The 21,722-nt window shown below is 63.9% G+C and overlaps 2 protein-coding genes across 5 annotated transcripts; one reads left to right on the top strand and one right to left on the bottom strand.

Annotated features, from left to right (window-relative positions):
* The first annotated feature begins 506 nt into the window (after positions 1–506).
* Positions 507–6,846, top strand: TMUB2 (transmembrane and ubiquitin like domain containing 2). Its single transcript, XM_068918924.1, has 4 exons — positions 507–642; positions 2,509–2,611; positions 3,835–4,404; positions 5,497–6,846. The coding sequence occupies exons 3-4, from the start codon at positions 3,860–3,862 to the stop codon at positions 5,849–5,851; spliced, it is 900 nt and encodes a 299-aa protein (XP_068775025.1). The 5' UTR covers positions 507–642; positions 2,509–2,611; positions 3,835–3,859; the 3' UTR covers positions 5,852–6,846.
* An 837-nt stretch (positions 6,847–7,683) lies between these two features.
* On the bottom strand, positions 7,684–17,944 carry ATXN7L3 (ataxin 7 like 3). Of its 4 annotated transcripts, none has more exons than XM_068918920.1 (13): positions 17,843–17,944; positions 14,659–14,771; positions 14,284–14,416; positions 13,313–13,484; positions 12,772–12,869; positions 12,380–12,402; positions 12,194–12,239; positions 11,877–11,908; positions 11,659–11,727; positions 11,211–11,254; positions 10,989–11,060; positions 10,461–10,594; positions 7,684–10,142 (listed from the first exon to the last, which is right to left on the bottom strand). In XM_068918920.1, the coding sequence occupies exons 2-13, from the start codon at positions 14,707–14,709 to the stop codon at positions 9,994–9,996; spliced, it is 1,023 nt and encodes a 340-aa protein (XP_068775021.1). In that variant the 5' UTR covers positions 14,710–14,771; positions 17,843–17,944; the 3' UTR covers positions 7,684–9,993. The 4 variants fall into 4 exon arrangements, with proteins under 4 accessions (XP_068775021.1, XP_068775023.1, XP_068775024.1 ...); XM_068918922.1 differs by lacking the exon at positions 17,843–17,944 and adding an exon at positions 16,173–16,246; XM_068918923.1 differs by lacking the exon at positions 17,843–17,944 and adding an exon at positions 15,625–15,701.
* Positions 17,945–21,722: the final 3,778 nt, after the last annotated feature.

The raw sequence follows: 21,722 nt of genomic DNA, 5'->3' as shown, positions 1-21,722 counted from the left end.
CAAGGCCTAGAGGGGTGACAGGACCCCGGGGGGTGACAAGGCCTAGAGGGGTGACAGGGCTCGAGGGGGGGGACAAGGCCTAGAGGGGTGACAGGGCCTAGAGAGGGGGGACAAGGCCTAGAGGGGTGACAGGGCCCCGGGGGGTGACAGGGCCCCAGGGGGTGACAAGGCCTAGAGGGGTGACAGGGCCCCGGGGGGTGACAGGGCCCCAGGGGGTGACAAGGCCTAGAGGGGTGACAGGGCCCCGGGGGGTGACAGGGCTCGAGGGGGGGGACAAGGCCTAGAGGGGTGACAGGACCCCGGGGGGACCCAGGCGTCCGAGACAGCGAGCCCCGCCCCGCGCCCTCCCCGCCCCCGTAGCAGTAGCCCCGCCCCTAGAGCAACGCCTCCAGGAGGCCCCGCCCACTTCCGCCAGGCTCGAGGGGCGGAGCTCGAGCGCCCAGCCCCCTCCTCCCCGCCCCCCGGGCGCCGTTACGTCATCAGCCAGCGCTCTTGCCCCGCCTAGTGGGCGCGGCGCGGCGGTGGTGACGCGAGGCGCGCGCGTCCCTGCCCCCGCCCCCGCCCCCCCCTCCCCTCCCCGCAGCGGCGGGGCCGGCGGGGCTGTGACGTGGCGCTTCCGGCGCGCGGCGGCGGCGGGACACGGTGAGTGCGGGCGGGGGCGGGGCCGGCCCCCCCCCCCCCCCGGGCCCGACATCCCTCCCAGTGCCCCCCCGGCCTCCCAGTATCCCCCAGCGCTCCCCCCCCCGGGCCCGACATCCCTCCCAGTGCCCCCCCCGGCCTCCCAGTATCCCCCAGCGCTCCCCCCCCCGGGCCCGACATCCCTCCCAGTGCCCCCCCCGGCCTCCCAGTATCCCCCAGCGCTCCCCCCCCCGGGACCGACATCCCTCCCAGTGCCCCCCCGGCCTCCCAGTATCCCCCAGCGCTCCCCCCCCCGGGCCCGACATCCCTCCCAGTGCCCCCCCCGGCCTCCCAGTATCCCCCAGCGCTCCCCCCCCCGGGCCCGACATCCCTCCCAGTGCCCCCCCCGGCCTCCCAGTATCCCCCAGCGCTCCCCCCCCCGGGACCGACATCCCTCCCAGTGCCCCCCCGGCCTCCCAGTATCCCCCAGCGCTCCCCCCCCCCGGGACCGACATCCCTCCCAGTGCCCCCCCCGGCCTCCCAGTATCCCCCAGCGCTCCCCCCCCCCGGGACCGACATCCTTCCCAGTCCCCCCCCCGGCCTCCCAGTATCCCGCAGTGCTCTCCCCGGCCTTCTGGGACCCCTCCCAGTGCCCCCCAGTACCTCCCCAGAGCCTCCCAGTATCCCTCAGTGCTCCCCTTGGTCTCCCAGTACCCCTCCCAGTGACCCCCAGTGCCTCCCCAGCCCCCCAGTACCCCTCCCAAGCCCAACATCCCTCCCAGCACCCCCCAGTACCCCTCCTAGAGCCCCCCCCAGCCTTCCAGTACCCCTCCCAGTACCCCCCCCGGGCCCAACATCCCTCCCAGTACCTCCATTCCCCTCCCAGTGCCCTTCCCCACTCCCCCCCATATCCCCTTAGTGCCCTCCCATTCCTGCCACTGCCCTTGGCATACCATGGTGCCCCCCCCATGCTCCCACAGTGTATCTGAAGGATCTCTCCTCCTCCCCAATGTCTTCTCTGGGCCCCCAGTTTACCCAAAGTGCCCCCATCCCTCTCAGTGCCCCCCCCAGAACCGCCCCCCCCTCCATTTACACACATGGACACATACAAACCATTTTTTTCCCCTCCAGTTGCAGCTGCCCCAACCCTGAGCCAAGAGCACCTCTCACTCCACCCATGCCCTGCTTCTCTCAACCCCTAACAGCCCCCTTTCCCCAATATAAGGGTTTATAACACCCCCCCCCCAAAATCCCTCCTCTCCATAAGGGTTTAACTCTGCCCAGCCGCAGCTCTGCCCCTCCACCTGCCACAAGGTTTCACCTCCCTGCCAAGGTTTATGCCCCTCTCCCACCTCCCTGTTGCTGTCAGGGCTTCACCCCGCTCGCAGTCCCTTCCCCACGGAGGGGGGGGTCTCGGCTGAGAGCCCCGCTCCGCTCCCAGCCCTGCTGCGCGCGAACCCGGCGTCGGGACTTGCGCCCTGCCGGGGCGACAGCTCCCCGCCGCTCGCCCTCCCCGCCTCGGGGCTGCCCTCGCGGAAAGGAGCCTGAACGCTGCCGCCCTGCGGGAGCGAGGGGTCTGCGCGGCTCCCCGGCGCTTTAGATCCCCCTCGTTTGAGGAGGGTAAACGGCTCGGCGTTAGCCGAGCGGTCCCGGTTTTAGAAGAGAACAGGCGCCCAGGACGAGGAGGTGGTCCCCGCGAGCGCGCTGTAGAGCGTTGTTGGTGTGAACAGGCGCACTCTGACCTAGCGAGGGTGGTTGGGGGGGGGGTTCTTGGCAGGCCCTAGCAGTGTGCGATAAAGGGCAGGGTGAATGTTAACCAGCCTGTGCGCCCTGCTGCCTGGCTGGGAGAGATGACGCAGTGGTGTCGTTCTGGTCCTTGTTTCCTTCCAGAGAAGAGCGGGTGCCCGGGCACGGCGTGGTGACGATGGCAGGGCGCTGAGCAGCTTCGCTTCTCCAGGGAGCCTGCCGGCATCCCCGCCAGATCCTGAGCAAGGTAAACGCAGTCCCTGCGTGTCCCGCGGCCCTAACTGTGCTCCCAGTGACCTGGTTACGCAGGGACTCCGTTCCTCTCCTGATGAATTCAAGTTCAGGCTGTAATTACAGATGTTGTACTCCTAATTGGCACGTGGGAAGAGATACAATCTCCTTCCGCAGCGTGAAAGCTAAGTAATTACTCCTGAGCAGTAAGTTTTGTCTTCCAGAAGAAGTCCTGAGTTTTTGAAGGGTCTGTCCCCTTCCCTGCCAGCTCGGAGCTCCCCACCTCTGCAGGGCTGCCCCGTCCCAACGTCACTGTGTCACTGCTCTGGTGTGCTAGCCGCCTCTCACAAAACCAGAGGACTCGGACCTTTCCCTCGCCTTGTAATACCCTCCTTGACGCTGGTGGGTGAGGGACAAGAGTCTGCGTGCAGCCACGCAGGAACGGGAACCAAGCGGTGACTTCCAGGTCCGTGTCTTGGCTCCGAAGCTGCCCTGCGCTGGTTCTGCCATTCCCCTGGCCTCTCGGGATGGCCCCTCGCCATTCCTCGCTGGGGCCGCGTGAGGCCAAGCACAGTGACCAGAGTGCTCTTTGCAAAACCGGTTAATGTTTAATTTTTGCTCCAGGTGGTTTTGGTTTTATTGCTTAGCTTTCACTGGTTTGTACGTTTCTGTCTCTTCTCCGCTACCTCAGGACTAGAGAGAAATGTCTGCAGTAAAGAAACCTTCCTCTCCAGTTTCTCATGCAATTGAAGCAATTGTAGGATTTATTCACATCTTGCTAAAACCAAGCTTGGCCACGATGTAGGCCAGAGGTCTGTGCTGCTGCAGCACGGCCATTTTACGCCCGGAGCAAGGGCTTTGTGGCAGAGTTCAGCCCGAAGGAAAGCAGCCAGCCGGAACTGGCAGGCCGAGGGGGAGAAACCCAGCTTCTCCAGCCCGCTCCCGGCCATTTGGAGAAAAACAACCGCAGTGTTAGGACATCCAGCTTGTTTCCCCTACGATAGGGGCCCAACTGGTTACAAGTGCAGTCTAGTCAGCCTGCTCTCTATGTGATTTGGTAGCCAGCCGCTTGTTTGCATTGGGTTTGTTTACTCTGAGGGGACAGGAGTGAATGTTGAAGCAAGGAAACTGTCTTTGCTCTTGTCCTGCCTGCCTGTGTCCTTTTGGTGCTGCCCTCCCCCAGTTCCTACCCGGCCGAGAGACCGTAGCTGAATCCTTTCTTTGTCTCGTGCTTTGCAGCAGAGCTCCTGCGAGAAGCCCGGAGATGGAGCCCCCCGACGCAACCATAATCAGAGGGGTGGGGGACGAGGTGACGGTGGTGGCTGGCGTTGTGGTCCTGGCACTGGCTCTGGTTTTGGCGTGGCTGTCTACATACGTTGCCGACAGCAGCAACCAGCTCTTGGGAACTATCGTGGCCACAGGGGACGCAACTGTGATACGGCTCAGCCACGTGGAACGGTATGTGGGCGCAGCGGGGGCGACCGAGCCCCCCGAACCCGCGAGGGTCCCTGAAACCACAGAAGAAAAAGCAGAAGAGGAAGGGGGGGCCACTTCCGACTTGGGCCTGGCGCTGGAGCAGGGGGACAGCAGCAGCCCCTCCGACCCCAGCCTTGACCGGCTGCTGGACATCCGAAGCTTGCCCAAAAGGACATCAGGCAACGAGCCCAGTGCTCGAGACAGCCGCAGGCCGCCCGCCCCGGAGGAGAGCGACCTGTGCGCTGGCTTCATCAAGGTCCGGCTCAAGTTCCTCAACGACACGGAGGAGGTGGCCGTGGTGAGGCCTGAGGACACCATAGGTGTCCTCAAGAGGTAAGTCCCACGCGAGGGGTGATGCGCAGCCTCGAGGGAGTGCTGCGAGGGGGAGATGCCTACTTACAAACCCTTCCTCTCTGCTCCTGCTGGGGCTCTTGCCCCCCCTTGTATGAACGGTCTGCGGGCACTGTTCCAGCCCGGCTCGCGCAGTGCTGTGGCCGAGAACCTCGTTCTCTCTGTGCGGAGGCCGAGGACAGAGCAAGGAGCGAGCAAGGTCTTCTGGCTCCTGATGCAGAGCTGTCCACCTGGGGCGATGGTCTCAGCTCGCAGTCCCTGAGAGCTGCTGCGGTGGCTTGCAAAGCAACCCATTCCTCACCAATCCTGCAGGCATCATCAGGGAAATAAAGGCATTAAAACTGCAGAGGGTTTTCACTTACTTCTCGCTACAGAAGTACCGCTGTCATGTTGCCAAGAGGGCTGCAGGCTTCCATTTCTCCAAACCAGGAGGTTCTTAGGTTAAAAGATGAGGAGACACATGGTGACAGTGCTGTTGCTGTCCCTCAGTGTCCCAGTCCCCAGCTGGCCACGCTGTCCCTGCCTGGTCCCCTGCCAGCAAGGCAACTCCATCGTCTCTGTTTGCAAAGCCCTGGGTCTGCTGCCAGGCGTCTTTTATAATCTCAACTCGGGAACAGCACAAAAAGCCTCCCGAGTCCGACTGGTTCCCATGCGCTCCGGGGAAGGCTTTATCTCCTGTACGGCGCGCTATCAGACCAGGACCCAGCGGTGTCAGGTGCTGTACAGACTTGGCGAGCATGACCAAGGACGGCCAGGCAGCGAGGGGAGTCCTGCTGAGGGAGCCTGCGCTCAGCTTTCATGTCTTGCTTAGGTGGGACAAGTGCAGGTCTCAGCGAGTACGTTGCCCTCTGTGAGCAAGCAGCGGGCCGTTGTGCCGAGACGGGGATTTCCTGTGCCCACTGAGACCCGATGCCCGGGCAGTACCCGCTTGAGCCAGAAGGCAAACGTAGCAGCGCTGCTGCAGCTGGGTTTCATTCTGATTGCAGCCTGCTTTAGCTGGATGAATGCGTCCTGGCTCCAGCATTTCTAATCTCTTCTCTCTCTCTTTCTCTCTCTCTCTCTCGCCTTCAAAAGCAAATATTTCCCAGGCCAAGAGAGCCAGATGAAGTTCATCTATCGCGGCCAACTCCTGCAGGACCAGGCACGGACGCTGCGCTCTCTCAACATCACAGACAACTGCGTTATCCATTGTCACCTCTCCCAGAGTGCTGCTGCCACCCTGCCTGACCCCACCGTGGCACCCCCTGAAGCGAGCAGCGTGACCGTCAACATGGGGAACATGATGATCCCCATGATCATGGTGATGCTGGCCGTCATCTGGTACTTCCGCATCAACTACCGGCAGTTCTTCACCGCGCCAGCCACTGTCTCCTTGATCGGGGTGACCGTTTTCTTCAGCTTCCTGGTGTTTGGGATGTACGGCCAGTAGGAAATAGATGGGGAGGTGTGAAAAGCGGCTCGGGGAGGCAAGCCAGCCTCCTTCCCCGCCTGGCCCTTTGGGAACACAGCGCTTGTGTCAGGGCTTTTCTTAACCACGCCATGACAAGCAATGTTAGAGACTGGCAGCTGGGGCTGAGTGACTTCCTGCTCCCTAGGGACAGAGGACAGTGAGTGGCTGGCGGGGCAGAAGCAAGGCCTGAGCTCAGCGTGTCCTCTCCTGCCTCGCTGTTGCTGCACGCGACTTTGTCCCCTCACTGGCAGATACAGCCAGGCCATGCTGCCTCCAGCCGCTCAGACTCGCTCTCCTCCCTCCTCCTGGCCCGAGGCATCCCGACGTGTGCAGGCACCGCAGCCGGGGCGGAGGGGGGTTGGGGACAGACGTCTTCCCGCGCTCCCCTCGCCTGTGTCGCGTTATCGGCTCCGAGGAGGAGGGCAGGGCAGGCGGAAACTGGTCTTGCTCAGCCAGATGCAGTTGCTGCCCTTCGCCCCCTCTCCTGGTGAACGCGGCGGCTTTGCATGCTCAGGCTTGCTTCCGCGGCACGCCGGCCAAGCCGGCACGGTGTGCCCAGCAGCGATCCCACGCAGCCCTGCCTCTCGCACCGCCGCTGCTGGCAGCTCCCGCCGGAGTCGCCACCGCCATGGCCTTTTACGCTCGCTCAGGACGGTATCGCACCCTGCATGCACTTCTGGGCCAGGTCGCACTGGCCCCCTTCTCCGGGGCAGGATTGTGGCCTCTCATTTAATGGTGCATCAAGTACAACCGCTGCTTCTGCCCCTAGAGACCAGGGACTCTCTGGCCCCACACCAGAACAGGCTACAACTTCTCAAAGACACTTTTTAAAGCAAATAAAAGATGCAACTTTAGCTGAGGCTGTTCCAAACGCTCTCCTTGCTGCCCGAGGGGGCGTCTATCAAAACCCTGGATAGCTTAGAAACGTTTTTATGCTCTTTGCACTTTTAAGAAGTATGCATTTATAAACACAAGCCCTGGAGTGGAGTTTGTTCAACCAGGTGAAATGGGGCGCGTGGCGGGAGACGAGCAGCGCCTTGCTGGGCCCGGCAAGGAGAGGGTGGTGCATGGGCCCGGGGAGCCGGGATGCAGGCAGGTGCTGCTGCCTTCCCACCAGCCCTTCCAGGAGTCGTCCTCCGGGTGCCACCAGCTGCGGCTGCCCCCGTCTCTGCGCCCTGGGTGCCAGGCGGCTCGGGGACACGGAGGTCAGCCTGCCCTGGCTGGCGCAGGGCTGCAGGTGCGTCCTGCAGCGCTCAGGGCCCCCAGCCAGAGCAGCGCCAGGGAACGGGCCCCTTCCGCCATGCCTTCCCGCAGCTTTTTGCTCTGTTTGCCCACCCTGTATTGGGTTCAAAAAAACCCACTTTGAATCAGACCTACCTTGGGTTTCTTCAGCCCGAGGGCACCAGCCAGCCGGGCGCTGCGGCTGCCCATCCCACGCTGTGTGGCCACCCCAGCCAGCAGCTGGGGCCAGTGCTCCCCGATCCACTGCGCTGCAGCCTCCTGCCCCGAGCCTGCAACCAGCGTCTTTTCCATGCACGCACACGTGTCACGAAGCACCAGTGCTCAGCGCAGCAGTGCCAGGGGCTGAACCAAGCCACGAGGGGCTCAGCCCGGCTCGCGGCTGCGGTACAAGGGTTACAGATGCACCCAGAGGCCTCGGAGCCTCTGCGCTCCCTGATCTGTTCCCCGTCACAACAACCTGAGCTAAACAACGTGCCGCTTCCCCGCGGCGTCCCCGGGCTGCGTCCCGCTCGCCAGCGCAGAGCGCCGGGGCTCTGCCTGGCACCCGCACCTCAGCCGCACGCCGGAGATACCAAGTCAAGATGCAGTTTTATTTACAGGGGCAGCCACAACCCACTAATGGGATACACAGACCTTACAACGGTTCAACTACCTGTACAGGATGGATTACGTATGCAAAAATAAAAGTCTCAAGCCCACGCAGTACAGTACGTCCCCCGTGCGACCGCTGGCGCCGGCCCTGCCGCAGGGGCAAGGACACGAACCCAAAGGGGCCGGGACACGTCCGACGCTGTCACAAACCAGCCCTCCCTGCGCCAGCCCCGTTATCACCCTCTGTGGCTGGCCTTGCGCCAGTCCCTCGGACCCCAAATTGTGGGCAAGGCTGGCGTGGCCGTCCCTGGGCCGAGGGGCTGTCACCCCCAGCCGTCCCCCGGTCGCCGTCCCCTCCCCAGCCGGGAAGCAGCAGTTGAAGGCCTGGGACGGAGCAGTCCCTGCGCTGGCGGGTGCCCGGCGCACGCGAAGGCCAGCTACACATGCTCCCGGTGGGCTGGGGACCGGCCGCCGGCCGGGGAGAGCTGCAGCCGGGTCCCCGAGCAGCCCTTTTGGCAATGGACCTCCCCCCCCCAACAATTTGGGGTGCCTGGGGCCAACGCCAGCACCGTCCAGAGGGAGCAGGGGTGTCCCAGGCCTCTGCGGGGCGCCCCTGCCTCCTGACCCCCCACCATAGCAATATCCTTTAGCAGCAGTTTTAAAACAAAAGTGAACCTAGAATTGAGAGCACCATAATTTGCAAGACCCAACTAAAGAACTGGCCATGCTGCCTCCGCCGGGAGGGCACGGGGTGAGGACAGATGGAGGACGGCTCCCCGCGGACGCTACGGCCCAAGTCCAGGTGTGAGACAGCCGGAGGGATGGAGGGGGACGCGGCCAAGGGACGCAAGCTGAGCAAACCCCCGTCCCCGACATGTGGCAATGCCCAAGGGCACCCGGATGTGCTCCTGCATCTCCACGATGGGAAATAGCCAGAAGGGGGTTAAAACGAGGCTGCGAGAGGCACGGGGCTGGGGACCTGGATCTGGCCAGAGGCAGCCCTGTGGCGCCGAGCGAGGGAGCAGAGGGACCGGTTCTCCCCGTGCCAGCACAGCGGGACCCCGGTCCCAGCACGGAGGCTACCCGGGGAGCCCTGTCCCTGCGGGCGCCCTTCAGCCCAAGCCCACAGGCCATGCGGGGGGGGACAAACAACAGCAAGAGCAAAAGCCACCACCCAAAGGACCTCCCCCCCTCAACTGCAGCAGCACGTCTCCAGACACACGAGGACGGGACATAGACCTGCCTGGGGCCACCGGCCTGAGGACAAGGGGAGGGGAGGAATCGGCCTCGAAGCTGGGCTGCGCGTCCCCCCTGTTGCTCTGCGGACGAGCGGGTACAGTGCGTTTTCCAGCCTAACCAGGCACCCCCAGCAGATTGGGATCTCCCTTCCCCCAAATGGCAGGGTCAGCCAGAGCAGCCCTCCCCAACCCGACACAGTCCCAGACGCCCCCCCACGAACAGCCCCAAAAACAAAGGAACTACCCCAAAGAATGCAACATGCAGAAACCCCTCCGGGACCCTCGGCCAGGGCAGCCGAGACGTGGGGCAAGCCCAGCGCAGGCCCCAAACGCCCACCAGCATCCGAATCCAGCTCATTACAGCGGATTCGGGGTTGGGGGTGGGTCCCTATTTGTCTGCTCTGAGCAAGGAAAAGCTCCCCCAACGCGCTCACCCCATCCTGAGCCAGCCCGACCAGCGAGCACCAGCCCGAGGCACCGAGGGCGGCACCAACTCTGGGCCAGGCACTGACCCCAAACTGATGGGGCAAGAGGAAATCTGCCCCAAACACCCACCCCACCAGCCTGGTCCAGACCTGCCCTGGAGACCCGAACCTGCCCCAGTTCCCCCTTCTCCAGCCGGGGGAAGGGGTGCTCTGGAGGAGTGAGCATGGGAGGTGGTTGCAGCTGGTTTTTGGGTCAGTGGTACAAAGGGAAGGGGGTTTGTGCCCTCGTCTCTGAGCGAGACGCCCCCCCCTTAGAGCCCTGATCAGACCCCCCACGTACAAAAACTACGTCACAGAATAAATAGAGGCACCGAGAGGGAGGCAGGATGGGGGGGCATTAATGGGGAATGCCACATCCAGCCCCCCCTCCCTATTGCCCTGCCACCCCCTGCGGCAATGGCCAAGTCCTCCATCCTCTGCACCCCAGGTACCCACTCGTGTCTGAGTCGCGGTGCTGTCCCAGCCGGGTGGGAAGGGCTGCAGGGCAGGAGGAGCTGCCCCAGCCTGGGGCCATCTGTCTGTCCGTCCGTCCGTCCCACCATCGGCACGGCGTGCTCCGCTGCGCTCAGTTGATGTCGTCGTAGATGCTGGGGGTGTGGGGCGCGGGCGGCTTCGGCTTCTTCTTCTTGCTGGAGCCGAGCCCCGGGGCGCCGCTCACCAGCCCCAGGTGGGGCTTTTTCTTCTTAGTCTTGCGGGACTCCGAGTTGTTCGTACCTGGGCGGGAGGGAGGAGCTGGGATGCTGGGGCCTGGCTGGGGCAACAGAAGCCCCCCCAAAACAGGGAGGATTCCCCTAGCAGAGACCTCTATCCAGGGAAACCTACCCCAAACTAAGGGACATTGCTGCACCCAGGAATACGAGTGACAATTACCCAGCAGAGCCAGTTTAGGGACCATTTGAAATGACTGGATAGCCATGGCCCGTCCCCTCTTATGCTGGGGAGATCCTGGGGGCCAGGAGCAGATAGGAGTGACCAGTCATGTCCCTGCCCGAGGGTTTTGTGCCACAGGGTCTTCCCCACTTAAACACTCACTTGCTTTCGAGGAGGCTGAGTCAGAGGGCGAGATGTCGGAGGAGCCGTCCCACTGGAGCCGGCTCATGATGGCCTGGCTCTCGGCCACGTCGAAGCTGTCGTTCTCCACGCTGCCCTCCGCCTCGGGGAGGGACCTGAGCAGAGGCGTTACACACGTCCCCAGGCCCAGAGCTGCACCCAGGGGTGCTGGCTCCCCCGGCCTCCCTGCTCGCTCATCGGTGCAAGGGAGACACTAAGGGCTTGATCCAGCTCCCCGCAGCATGGCCGGGGCTGTACTCACAGCTGGATTGTGTATCCCGATGCCAGCCCAGCTGGATCCCCAGGCTCCTGTCCCTTCCCTGCACCCCAAATCCCCCCAGTCGTCCCTGTCCCATCCCTACCCTCACTCTGGACCTGGGGGCAGAGATGCCCCATGCAGCCTCCCCACGATATCCGTTCACAGGCTGCTGGCACTGGGTGACAGAGCCTCGTCCCCGTCCCCATGCTGGGCCATTGGCCCTCACAGACCCCATCTGTGCGCTCACTTACGCAGAGGGACCGAGGAGGTAAACCCGGACCGACCTCCGCTGCTCATCCGTGTGCTGTGGACACCGCAGGGACCTGCGAGAGGAGACACAGGGCTGAGTCAAGGCATTTTGCTGTCCCCCTCCACCTCCCCCCCAATCTCCCATCCAGATCCAGGCACCCTGGGGATCCCCAGAAACCCCAGACAGCCCTTCCCAGAGCAAGAAAACCCCGAGAAGCTCTCACCTGGTGCACATCTTCTTAGTGTGTTCGGAGATGACCCCGCATTGCTGGGGAGAGAAGAGGTGGGTGAACAGGCGGACGAGAAGCCACGCAGCCCCAGGACTGCTCTCCAGCATGCTGGCCCGAGGGAGACAGTCCCCAGGAACCATGGTCCTGGGCACCCTAACCCCCCCAGATCTGTCTTGTCACCCCCAAGAGAGACCAGCCACATCAACCAGATCTACCACCCTGGGTCACTATGGCCCTGGGATTGGGACCTGCCGCCCAGCCGGGTGCAGAGGTTTCTCCAGGCAAAGAAGCACTGGGGAAAGATTTCCACACCAGAATCGCGTCCTGCTTGCGCGCCCTCAACCACCTCTCCTTGCCAGAGATGTCTGCCCAGGGTCTGGTCCAGTGGCACCCCACAAGCCGCAGCGGTGATGGCCGCAAGCAGACCCCTGGGGCCACGCACCGTGGTGAGCAGTGTCCGGAGCTCCTCGGGGCCCAGCGTCTCGTAGCTGATTCCCGCCGAGTTGCTGTACTGCGGGGGACAAAGGGCAGCGTCAGGGCCGGTGGGGGAAAGACATGAGCCCTCACCAGAAACCTGGACCATCGTGGGTGCCAGCGGGGAGGGACACAGGAGGGGACAGGGCCAGGCGCCGTCTCCTCCAGGAACGGCCGCGGACTCACCTTGAAGGGATCGGGGTTCCCGCTGAGCTCGCCTGGAAGAGAGGACGGGTGAGGACGGTCACCCACACGCAGCCCACGTCCTGTGGCCCCGGCCCGTCACCCCTCCTCCGAGGAGCCACCAGCCTCCGTCCCCGTCCCCAGAGCCAGCTCTGCAGCCCCATTTCGGAGAAAGCCCCGCCCCCCAAATAAGCTCCACCCTGTCACAAATGCCCCGCCCATCCAGGCACTCTGCCTCCACTGCATACCCCGCCCCCTGCCACAAGCCCCGCCCCTCCACTGTAGCCCCACCCCTGCATGGCAAAGCCCCGCCCACTCACCGTTCTTGTGTTTCAGGGATTTGGACCTGCGGGGCGAGTTGGGGTTCTGCAACGAGAGCGGGGTCCGGCTGGGCTGAGCGATGCGGCTCCGCGTCCCCCCCCCCGGCAACCCCCTAAAAGGTGGCCGCAACCTGCCCGCGAAGCGGCCACCGCGAGGCCCCCGAGCCCTGCCGCCGTGCTCCTCACCTTATCCGATTTCCTCTTCTTGGCTAGGGGAAGAGAGAGAAGGGGGTGATTTTTACTTCATTGGGTTCATTTAACCCCAAATGTTGCAGCACGAGCAGCCAGATCCACCCTCCAATTACAGGGGGTGTTTCTGTCTGCACAGACACTAGGAGAGAGGGGACCGGGGACACCCAAGCTCCGCACTCAGCTGCTTTAACCCCCGTATAAAGGCACGGAGAAGGGGGCGCGGGGGCCACAGGGAACCACCAGCCAGGACACGTCCTCCACCCTTTGCACAGGGTGGAAGAGGGAGGGAACCTCTCTTTTCCCCAGCCCCCTCGTGCGAGAAGGTACAGGGCGACCAGGGAGCCCCCAGCGAGGCTGGTGCCCCCACCACCCCTACGTGCCCCCACCTTTCTTCTCAGAGCCGTAGGACCAGTCGTTGTCATTTATATCATCGTTGTCCTCCTGGTCGCTCTCTGACTTGTTCATGTTGTTGCTGCTCGCAATCCTGTATGCAGAGGGGAGAAATGGGTGTCAGGGCCCTGGCACCCCCACCCAGGATCGTCCCTGCACCGCCGGGAGCTCTGCCATGCCCACCTCAAAACCACCCCTAGGGGTCCCAGGTCCAACCCAGCCCCAGATACAACATGGGGGATCCTGGCCAAGGGAAGGGGGACGAAGGAGCTGCAACTCCGGGGTTTAGAGACAGGGACACACAACCCCATAATCAAAAGTGAGAGCAGGGGGGAGCCCAGATGCCTAGTTTCCGCTCCAAGCTCAATCAAGGACGAGCTGAGCTGAGTCTACCTGGGTCCTCTCCTCCCTGTCCTCTGCAGAAAGACCTGACACAGACCCACCGCCCAGCTCTGAGCCAGGTTCACCCACTCAGGCCTCAGTTTCCCCACGCAGGGGGAGGCCGAGGGAGCCCAGGGACCAGCGGCCGGGGCTCACCTCCGGTTGGCAATGCGGCTGCTGTTGCGGCCCATGCCCAGGCACTTCTCCAGGTGGGGGGCGAAGCGGGACGCAGCGATGCTGCGGCTGCAGTTGGGGCACACACACTCCTTGTTCTTCCACTGGTTGTAGACCTGCCCAAAGATGTCCACGCCGGGCTGGTCCACGATTTCTGGGGGAGGCACACGCGTCAGCCCGGCCCAGGGGAGCCACACGCTTCCTGACCCATCCCCGCGTGGAGGGAACTGATGGAAACCCATCACTCTGGGTGCTGCCCGTACAGGTGATTCCCCAGTCTCCCCCTTTGAGAGCCCCATCTCCAGCCCAGATCTCCATGGTTCACCTCCCTGCCACCAACTGACCTCTCTGGTCTTTGGGGTTTGTCACACAAACCCCCATGCAAGTTTATGATGAAGCTCCACCTCTCCTGCGAGGGAAACTCTGGCTATAACCCCAGCTCCTGGGCAGTGGCGTTTTGCCTGGGGGGTAAAGGGACCTTCTGGATTTCTTTGGCTCAAGCCAGAGAGACTCCTGACTTCTCTCCCTAGGGACGGCAGGCTCCTTGGGGAGGAGAGGCCAGGGCAGATGTAGCGCTCTCCTGCAAGTGCAGCACAGCCAGGAAGGTCTCTTTTATCCACCCCTTCCCCAAGTAAATGAGGCTTCCCCAGGCCAGGGCAAAACACCTGGACTCGGGGCAGCAACACCAGCGTTTCCAGGGCTCGATTCACTCCATGCGTTTCCAAAACGGATGCCTGCGTAGAGGCAGAACCACCATGCTGCACATTGAAGTTCTTCTGCATCATTTCTCCCTCGTGCCAAAGTCCTCACCACCAGCAAAAACCAATCCCTCTAACGGCCTCTCCACGGCATTTCTGGCAGCACCAGCCCTTTCTGGCTGTGACTGGAAATGGGATGTTCTCCGTCCCACTCACCTCGGGGAACCCATCCCCAGGAACCTCCCGGGCACTCACCAAAGTCCTTCATGCTGTCCGGGTCCGTGTCGTCCAGGAAGAAGTAGCCACACTTGACCGCCCGGTGGACTTCGAAGCAGAGGCCCAGGCAGGCATCTTCGACCAGGTCCGTGTAGATCTCATGCGCGATGGCCTGGGGCAGGAGGGGACGCGGAGCCGTAAGAGCCGAGACAGGGAGGCTGGGCTAGGCCCTGAGGGGGCCACAGATTGCTTGGCCCCTGAGGCTCAGCACCAGTCCGGATCAGAGCCAGAAAAAAGTGGGAGTGACCCCAGCTAGCCAGAGCGGACAACCGGAGGCAACATGCTGGGTCTGAGGGCATGACGACTGCTGGGGAAGGAGGGGGAAGGCGGTAGATCTACCCCAGGACCGCTTACCTCCAGTTTGCTGTTATCCAGGCCAGACAAAGACATATCCTCCATTTTCATTTGCAAATGCTCGTGGAGAAGTCACGCTGAATGCACATAGCACAGGACAGGCTGGGATCTCGCTGCACAACGACAGGCAGGGACCGCGTTGGCTGATCCGGCTCTGTCCGGGAGACCCCCTCCGCCCCCCAGCTTCGCAGGGAAACCCACCCCAGGCCACGGGAAGAAGGGGCAGGAGCCAGCCCAGCGGCTAGCAGCCACAGAGCCCTGTCTCCCCGGGGAGGGCCCGAGGCAGCGAGGGGCTGCTGTCGAGCGCCGGGGCTCCGCTCCAGGAACCGCAGAGCCAGCACAAACCACGCTCCGAGGCGGTAACCGGCCAGGCCAGCCCAGACCGCAGGAACCCAGAAACACGCGGGCCCCAAAATCCCCGTGGTGTCGCCAAGCACCAAAAGGCAAAGTCTTGGGTTAAATACTCCAGGAACAGGGGGAGAGGGAGCCCCCACGTCGGGCTTTGTGCCCCCGCTGCACCGATTCACCCCCCAGCTCTGCTGCTCGGTACAAACACAAACCCTTGCAAGACGGGGCAAAAGGTGGGTGAGGCCGAGAAGGGCCTGTGCGAGGGGGCCTGGGGAGCTCTGCAAACGCGGGGGACCCCCGGGACGAAAGGAGAGGTGCGCCAGGAGCAGGCAGACCCCACGGACCAGGCGCTCTGGGGGGAGTGGGAGGTCCGGCACGCCTGGGTTCCCCGCCTGGCTCTGAACAACTTTCACGAAAGCCTCTCCCCGGGAGAAAAGGCCTCTCCCAAGCCCTTTCATTGAGATAAACAAGGCCTCTCCCCGCCGGCGGCCGCGGCCCCGTCCGGGAACGCACCGTCCCCCGCGCCGCAGCGGGCGCCGTGGAGCCAGGGACGCCCCCGCGCCCCCCCACCCCCGACCACCACCGCGGGGGCCCTTCCCCGGCACCAGCTGCCCCGACCTGCCTGGCAGTCACCGAGGCATCAGGGCTCCAGGCCAGGCAGACCCTCCGGCGGGGAGGGTCGACACGTGGGGATCAGGGGGCCGTTTCCCCCCCACACCCCGTCCCGAAACGCCCCGTCAGGATGTCACAAGCTCCCCGGCGGCAGGGGCCGGTGGTTTTTTGCTGCATCACCTTCCCTTGAAGCAGAGAGACTGAGAGGGAGGGGATGGGGGCAAACGGGAGCCCCGTGGGCACGGGGTACCCCGCAATGCACCCCCTCCACCCCCCCGAGCAGAGCCCCCCGCCACAGAGGCCGCCCCAGCCCCAGCCAGAGCCCCCCTCAAACGGGACGGTAAAAGAAGGAGGGGAAAAAAATCCCACGTGAAGATACCCCGGCACAAGTGCCCCCGGAGCCCCAGCGCCCGCAGGAGCCCCAGGGCCCGTCGCCCCGGCGCGGGGGGCTCCGGACACAGCCCCGGCGACGGGGGCCCCGGCATCCATCCGTCCGTCTCCCCCCACCCCAACCCTGCACACACGTTTCCGGGCCTGGGGAGGGGATTTTCTACCTCGGAGACAGAAAGAGGAAACACCAACTGGCGTCGTTTCAAACCTTTCCCCGCGCTGTACACGGGCCGTTTCCTCCCCGGGTGGCCTCGGCCCCTGGTGCCCCCCGCCCTCCCCGCCCGGCGCTGGGGGGGCTGGCGGGGTGCGGGCCAGGCGCCGGGGGCTGCCCGGGGGGGGCTCTGCCGGCCTCCCGCTGCGGGCGGCCCTCCAGACAAGGCCTCGAGGAGCCGAACAAAAGGGCCGTAGGCACCCAGCTCGGGGCAGGGGGGTGCACCCCGTCGCCCCCCGCCAGCCACCGGGGCCACGGCGGCTGGGGGGGGGGGGGCGACGCCTGCCGACAGCCCCCCACCACCGAGCTGGGTGTTCAGGGTGGGGGGGGGGTGGACATGGCATCCCCAGACTGGGGGGCCCAAAGCAGGGCTGGGGGCCACAGGGGATCCCCCGGGATGGGGGAGGATCCCAAGCAGGGCTGGGGGTTACAGGGGATCCTTCAGCATTGGAGGGACTCCCAAAAAAGGGCTGGGGGTTACAGGGGATCCTTCAGCATTAGAGGGATCCCCAAAAAAGGGCTGGGGGTTACAGGGGAATCTTTCAGGGTTGCGGGATCCCAAAGCAGGGCTGGGTGTTCTGGGGGATCCTCTGCGACTGGGGAGGATCCCAAAGCAGGGCTGGGGGGCCACAGAGGATCCTTCAGCACTGGAAGGATCCCAAAAAAGGGATGGGTGGTCTGGGGGATCCCCTGGGACTGGGGAGGATCTCAAGTAGGGTTGGGGGTTTTGGGGGGGGGGAATCTGTCAGCACTAAGGGGATCCCAAGCAGGGCTGGGTGGTCTGGGGGATCCCCTGGGATTGGGGAGGATCCCAAAGCAGGGCTGGGGGCATCTGGGAGATCTACTGGGGTAGGAGAGGACCCCAAGCAGGGCTGTGGGGGTCTGGGGGATCTACTGGGATAAGGGAGGACCCCAAGCAGGGCTGGGAGGGGGATCAGGGGATCCCCTGGGATTGGGGAGGACCCCAAACAGGGCTGTGGGGGTCCTCTGGAACTGGGAAGGGCCCCAGGCAGGGCCGGGGGGGCCCCCTGGGATTGGTGAGGACTCCAGGCAGGGTCGGGGGGCTGGGAGGGTCCCCTGGGATTGGTGAGGACCTCATGCAGGGCTGGTGGGAGGGTCCCCTGGGATTGGGGAGGACCCCAGGCAGGGCCGGGGGGGGGGTCCCTAGAATTGGGGAGGACCCCAAGCAGGGCCGGGGGGGCCCCCTGGGATTGGGGAGGACCCCAGGCAGGGCCCCAGGCAGGGCCGGGGGGGGCCCCCTGGGATTGGGGAGGACCACAAGCAGGGACGGGGTGGGGCAGTGGGGGTCCCCTGGGATTGGGGAGGACCCCAGGCAGGGCCGGGGGGGGGCCAGTGGGGGTCCCCTGGGATTGGGGAGGACCCCAGGCAGGGCCCCAGGCAGGGCCGGGGGGGCCCCCTGGGATTGGGGAGGACCCCAGGCAGGGCGGGGCGGCCCGGGGGACCCCTCAGCACCGGGGACCCCAAGCAGGGCCGGGCCCGCGCGGCGGCGAGGCCCGGGCGGCCCCGGGAGGCAGGCGCGGGCGGGCGGGCGGGGCTGGGTGGCGGCGCCGCGGGGGAGGAGCAGCCCGCCCGCCCCCGCCCCTCGCTCGCTCGCTCACTCACCGGCGCGGAGGGCCCGGGACCGGGACCGGGGCCAGGGCCGGGGCCGGTCAGCGCCCCCCGCCGCTCCGCCGCGCGGCCCGGCCGCGGCTCGCCATGCTCGACAGCGCCGCCCGCCGGCACCGGGCAGCGGGCGGCGCCGGGGCCGGGGCCGGGGCCGCAGCGGGGCCGGACGGAGCGGGCCGGGCCGGGCCGGGCCTCGCGCACCCTCCGCCCCGGCGGCGGCGGCGGCCGAGGGGGGGAGGGGGAGGGGCGGGGCGATGCAGCCAGGCCGCGCGCACGGGCCCGCCCCCCCCGCGCCCCGCCGCCGCCAATGGGGAGGCGCCGTGCGCGCCGCCGCCAATAGGAGCGCGCCGCCGCCGCCGCGCGGGGCCGCCCACATAGTTGGAAGGCGCCGGGCGCCGCGGGGGGCGGGGCTGCGCGCCGGGGGGGGCGGGGCCTGGTAGGGGCGGGGCCTCGCGGCGGGGCGCCCCGCGGTCCCCGCCTCCCTCCGCCGGCTCCGCCCGGGGCCCCCAGGGGTCGCTCCGCGGGGTGACCCCGCTAATGCCCCCTTGTCCTCATGGGTCCCCCACGCATGGACCCCCCATGTCCCTATGGACCCCCCATAGTGACCCCTATAGACCCCCCATGTCCCTATGGATCCCCCCATACTGACCCCCATGGACCCCCCATGTCCCTATGAACCAGCCCTTATCCCTATGGACCCCCATGTCCCTATGGATCCTCCCATACTGACCCCCATGGACCCCCCCATGTCCCTATGGATCTGCCTTTATCCCTATGGACCCCCCATGTCCCTATGAACCAGCCCTTATCCCTATGGACCCCCATGTCCCTATGGACCCCCCATAGTGACCCCTATAGACCCCCCATGTCCCTATGGATCCCCCCATACTGACCACCATGGACCCCCCATGTCCCTATGAACCAGCCCTTATGCCTATGGACCCCCCATGTCCCTATGGATCCTCCCATACTGACCCCCATGGACCCCCCCATGTCCCTATGGATCTGCCTTTATCCCTATGGACCCCCCATGTCCCTATGGATCCTGCCATACTGACCCCTATGGACCCCCCATGTCCCTATGGATCCTGCCATACTGACCCCCATGGATCCCCCATGTCCCTATGGACCTGCCTTTATCCCTATGAACCCCCCATGTCCCTATGGATCCTCCCATACTGACCCCCATGGACCCCCCATGTCCCTATGGATCTGCCTTTATCCCTATGGACCCCCCATGTCCCTATGGACCAGCCCTTATCCCTATGGATCCCCCATGTCCCAATGGATCCCCCCATACTGCCCCCTATGGATCCCCCATGTCCCAATGGATCCCCCCATACTGATCCCCATGGATCCCCCATGTCCCTATGGATCCCCCATGTCCCTATGCCCCCCCCTTATCCCTATAGATTCCCCCATGTCCTCATGAATCCTCCCATCTCCCTGTGGATCCCTCCATACTGATCCCTATGGATCCTCCCATCTCCTTATGGATCCCCCATGTCCCTATGGATCCTCCCATCTCCTTATGGATCCCCCATGTCCCTATGCCCCCCTCCACCCCCTCCATACTGATCCCCATGGATCCTCCCATACTGATCCCTATAGATCCTCCATGGCCCTATGGACCCCCTCTTATCCCCATGGATCCCCATATCCCCATGGGCCCCCCGATCACCATGGTTCTCCCACCTCCCTACGGCCCCCATACTGATCCCCATGGATCCGCCATGTCCACACAGGTCCCCCAACAGTGGTCCATATGAACCCCCCTTTCGCCATAGGGGTCCCTCAACACTGATCCCCGCGGATCCCCCGATAGCGATCCCTACGGATCTCCCCTATCCCTATGGATGCCCCACACCTCCGTGGGTCCCCCAGTGGTGACCCCCAAGGACCCCCCGCCATCGACCCCCGCCAACATCCCAGCAGCGATCCCTACGGCTCCCGACAGCCCCCCGGGGCAGGAGCCGCGGGGGGGGGGGGGGGGGAAAAACACTCCTCACACCGACGTTGGGTTTTGTTTTGGGTTTTTTTTTTTCCCCTAAAGTTTTATTTTTTATAGTAATGACATGAGAACAGAAACATTATTTTTCACTTTATTATACAAAAAAAAAAAAAAACTCAAAAACAACAAAAAAAAAAGAACCGAAACCCAAGCAAACCGGGGAACTGCAGAGGCGGCGGCGGCGGGCCGGGCCGGAGCCGGCCTGGCCTCCGCCTCCCGCTCAGCCGTACAAATTTGAAGTTGGGATTGTTGTTGGTTTTTGTTTTTGGGGTTTTTTTTTTTTTTTTTTGGATTTTTTTTCCCGTATTTTTTTTAAACCTACAAAAACACTCTTTAAATATTAGAAAAAAAAGATGATTTTTTTTTCTTTTTTTTTTCTTTTTTTCTTTTTTTTAAACGTAATTCACAAGAACTTCCATCTAAAGGATCCCGGGTTTTTTTTTTTTTTTTCTTTTTTTTTTTTTTTGTGGCAGTGCAAAAATGCACTCAGGTTCAATCCTCTTACAGCGCAAACGCCTTCCCCCCCCCCCCCCGCCACCCCCCAACTGTCGGCACTGTAAGAATTTTTCATTTTTATTATTTTTTTTTTAAACAGAAAAAAAAAAGTATTTTTTTGTCTTTTTTTTGTACTAAAAACACATCCACTAAAACACGACGGTGCTGGGTACATTCAGCAGAAAAAGGGATCGGTTTCCCCTTCGGGGACGGGGCGGGGGAATTAAAAACCGGGAAGAAAATGAAAGGAAAAACCCCAAACGGAGGGCGGGGGGGGGGGGAACACGGGCTCTTTTGGGTGCCCGGCCCCCGGGGAGGAGGGGGGGTGAGGGAGGATTGTCCGTGTTGGGGGGGGCACCGGGGTGACCCCCCCCCCGGGGACCCCGCGGAGCGAGCCCCAGGTTGGGTGAAATTTCCCCCAAAGTGGTGTTTTTTGGCCCGATTTGAGGAGGGGGGGGGAGGAGGCTGGTGGGGAGGGGGCCGCTGCGCACCCCCCCCCACCCTGGGGGGTCCCCGGCGGTTAGAGCAGCGGTTTTGGGGTACCCCCAACCCCCCTGCCTATGGGGGGGCAGCTGGATTTGGGGTGCTGAGCGGCGATCCCCCCCCCCCAGCCAAAAAGCCCCAAATCTGCCGCTTCGACCCCCCCCCAGCCCACGCTGAGATTTGGGTTAAAAAAGAGGAAAAAGAGCTAAACAAAAACACACGGGAGGAAAAAAAAAAATGCCCCAACCTCACCTCCCTATCACCGGGGGGGGGCACGTATCTCCCCCCATCCCCTTTCCGGCAGGGGGGAAAAGCCCCCCCCAAAAAAAATCTGCCCCCGCCGGGGGGGCCGGGACCCCGCGGGGACCCCCGTGGGATTGCTGGTGCTCGCATCGGCTTAAAAAGGGGGGGGGTCCCCTACGTCACCCCCCCGGTCCCCGTCCCGGCATGCGGGGAGGGGGCTCGGACCTCCAAAATCAACCCAAACCGCACCAATATTTACAGTCTGGCTGGGGGGGGGGGTCCCATATCCCCCCCCCCGAGAGCGCAGCCCCCCGGGAGGGTAACGGGGGGGGGGAAGCAGGGGGGGCCAGGGTGAAGGGAGAGGAGCAGCTTTGCCGGGTGGTGGACAGAGATGGAGGGAGGGAAAAAACTGGGGGGGGGGGGGGAAGGGGGGGGGGAAGGAGGAAAAAATAAAATAAAAAGATGGATATTTCTTGTTTTATAAAAAGGAAAAAAAAAACAAGAATAAAATAAAATACAACGGCACAACAACCACCGACAACACAGACAGTCGCTCCCGGCAGCACCCCCCCCCCAACCCCCCAACCCCCCCCCCCCCCAAAAAAAAAATTGGTCACGATGAGCAGAAAGGCCCCCGGGGCCGGG

Source organism: Struthio camelus, chromosome 25, assembly GCF_040807025.1.
Source record: "Struthio camelus isolate bStrCam1 chromosome 25, bStrCam1.hap1, whole genome shotgun sequence".
Classification (NCBI taxonomy): domain Eukaryota; kingdom Metazoa; phylum Chordata; class Aves; order Struthioniformes; family Struthionidae; genus Struthio; species Struthio camelus.
Note: the sequence above shows the minus strand (reverse complement) of the source record. Positions and strands in the feature narration are given on the sequence as shown.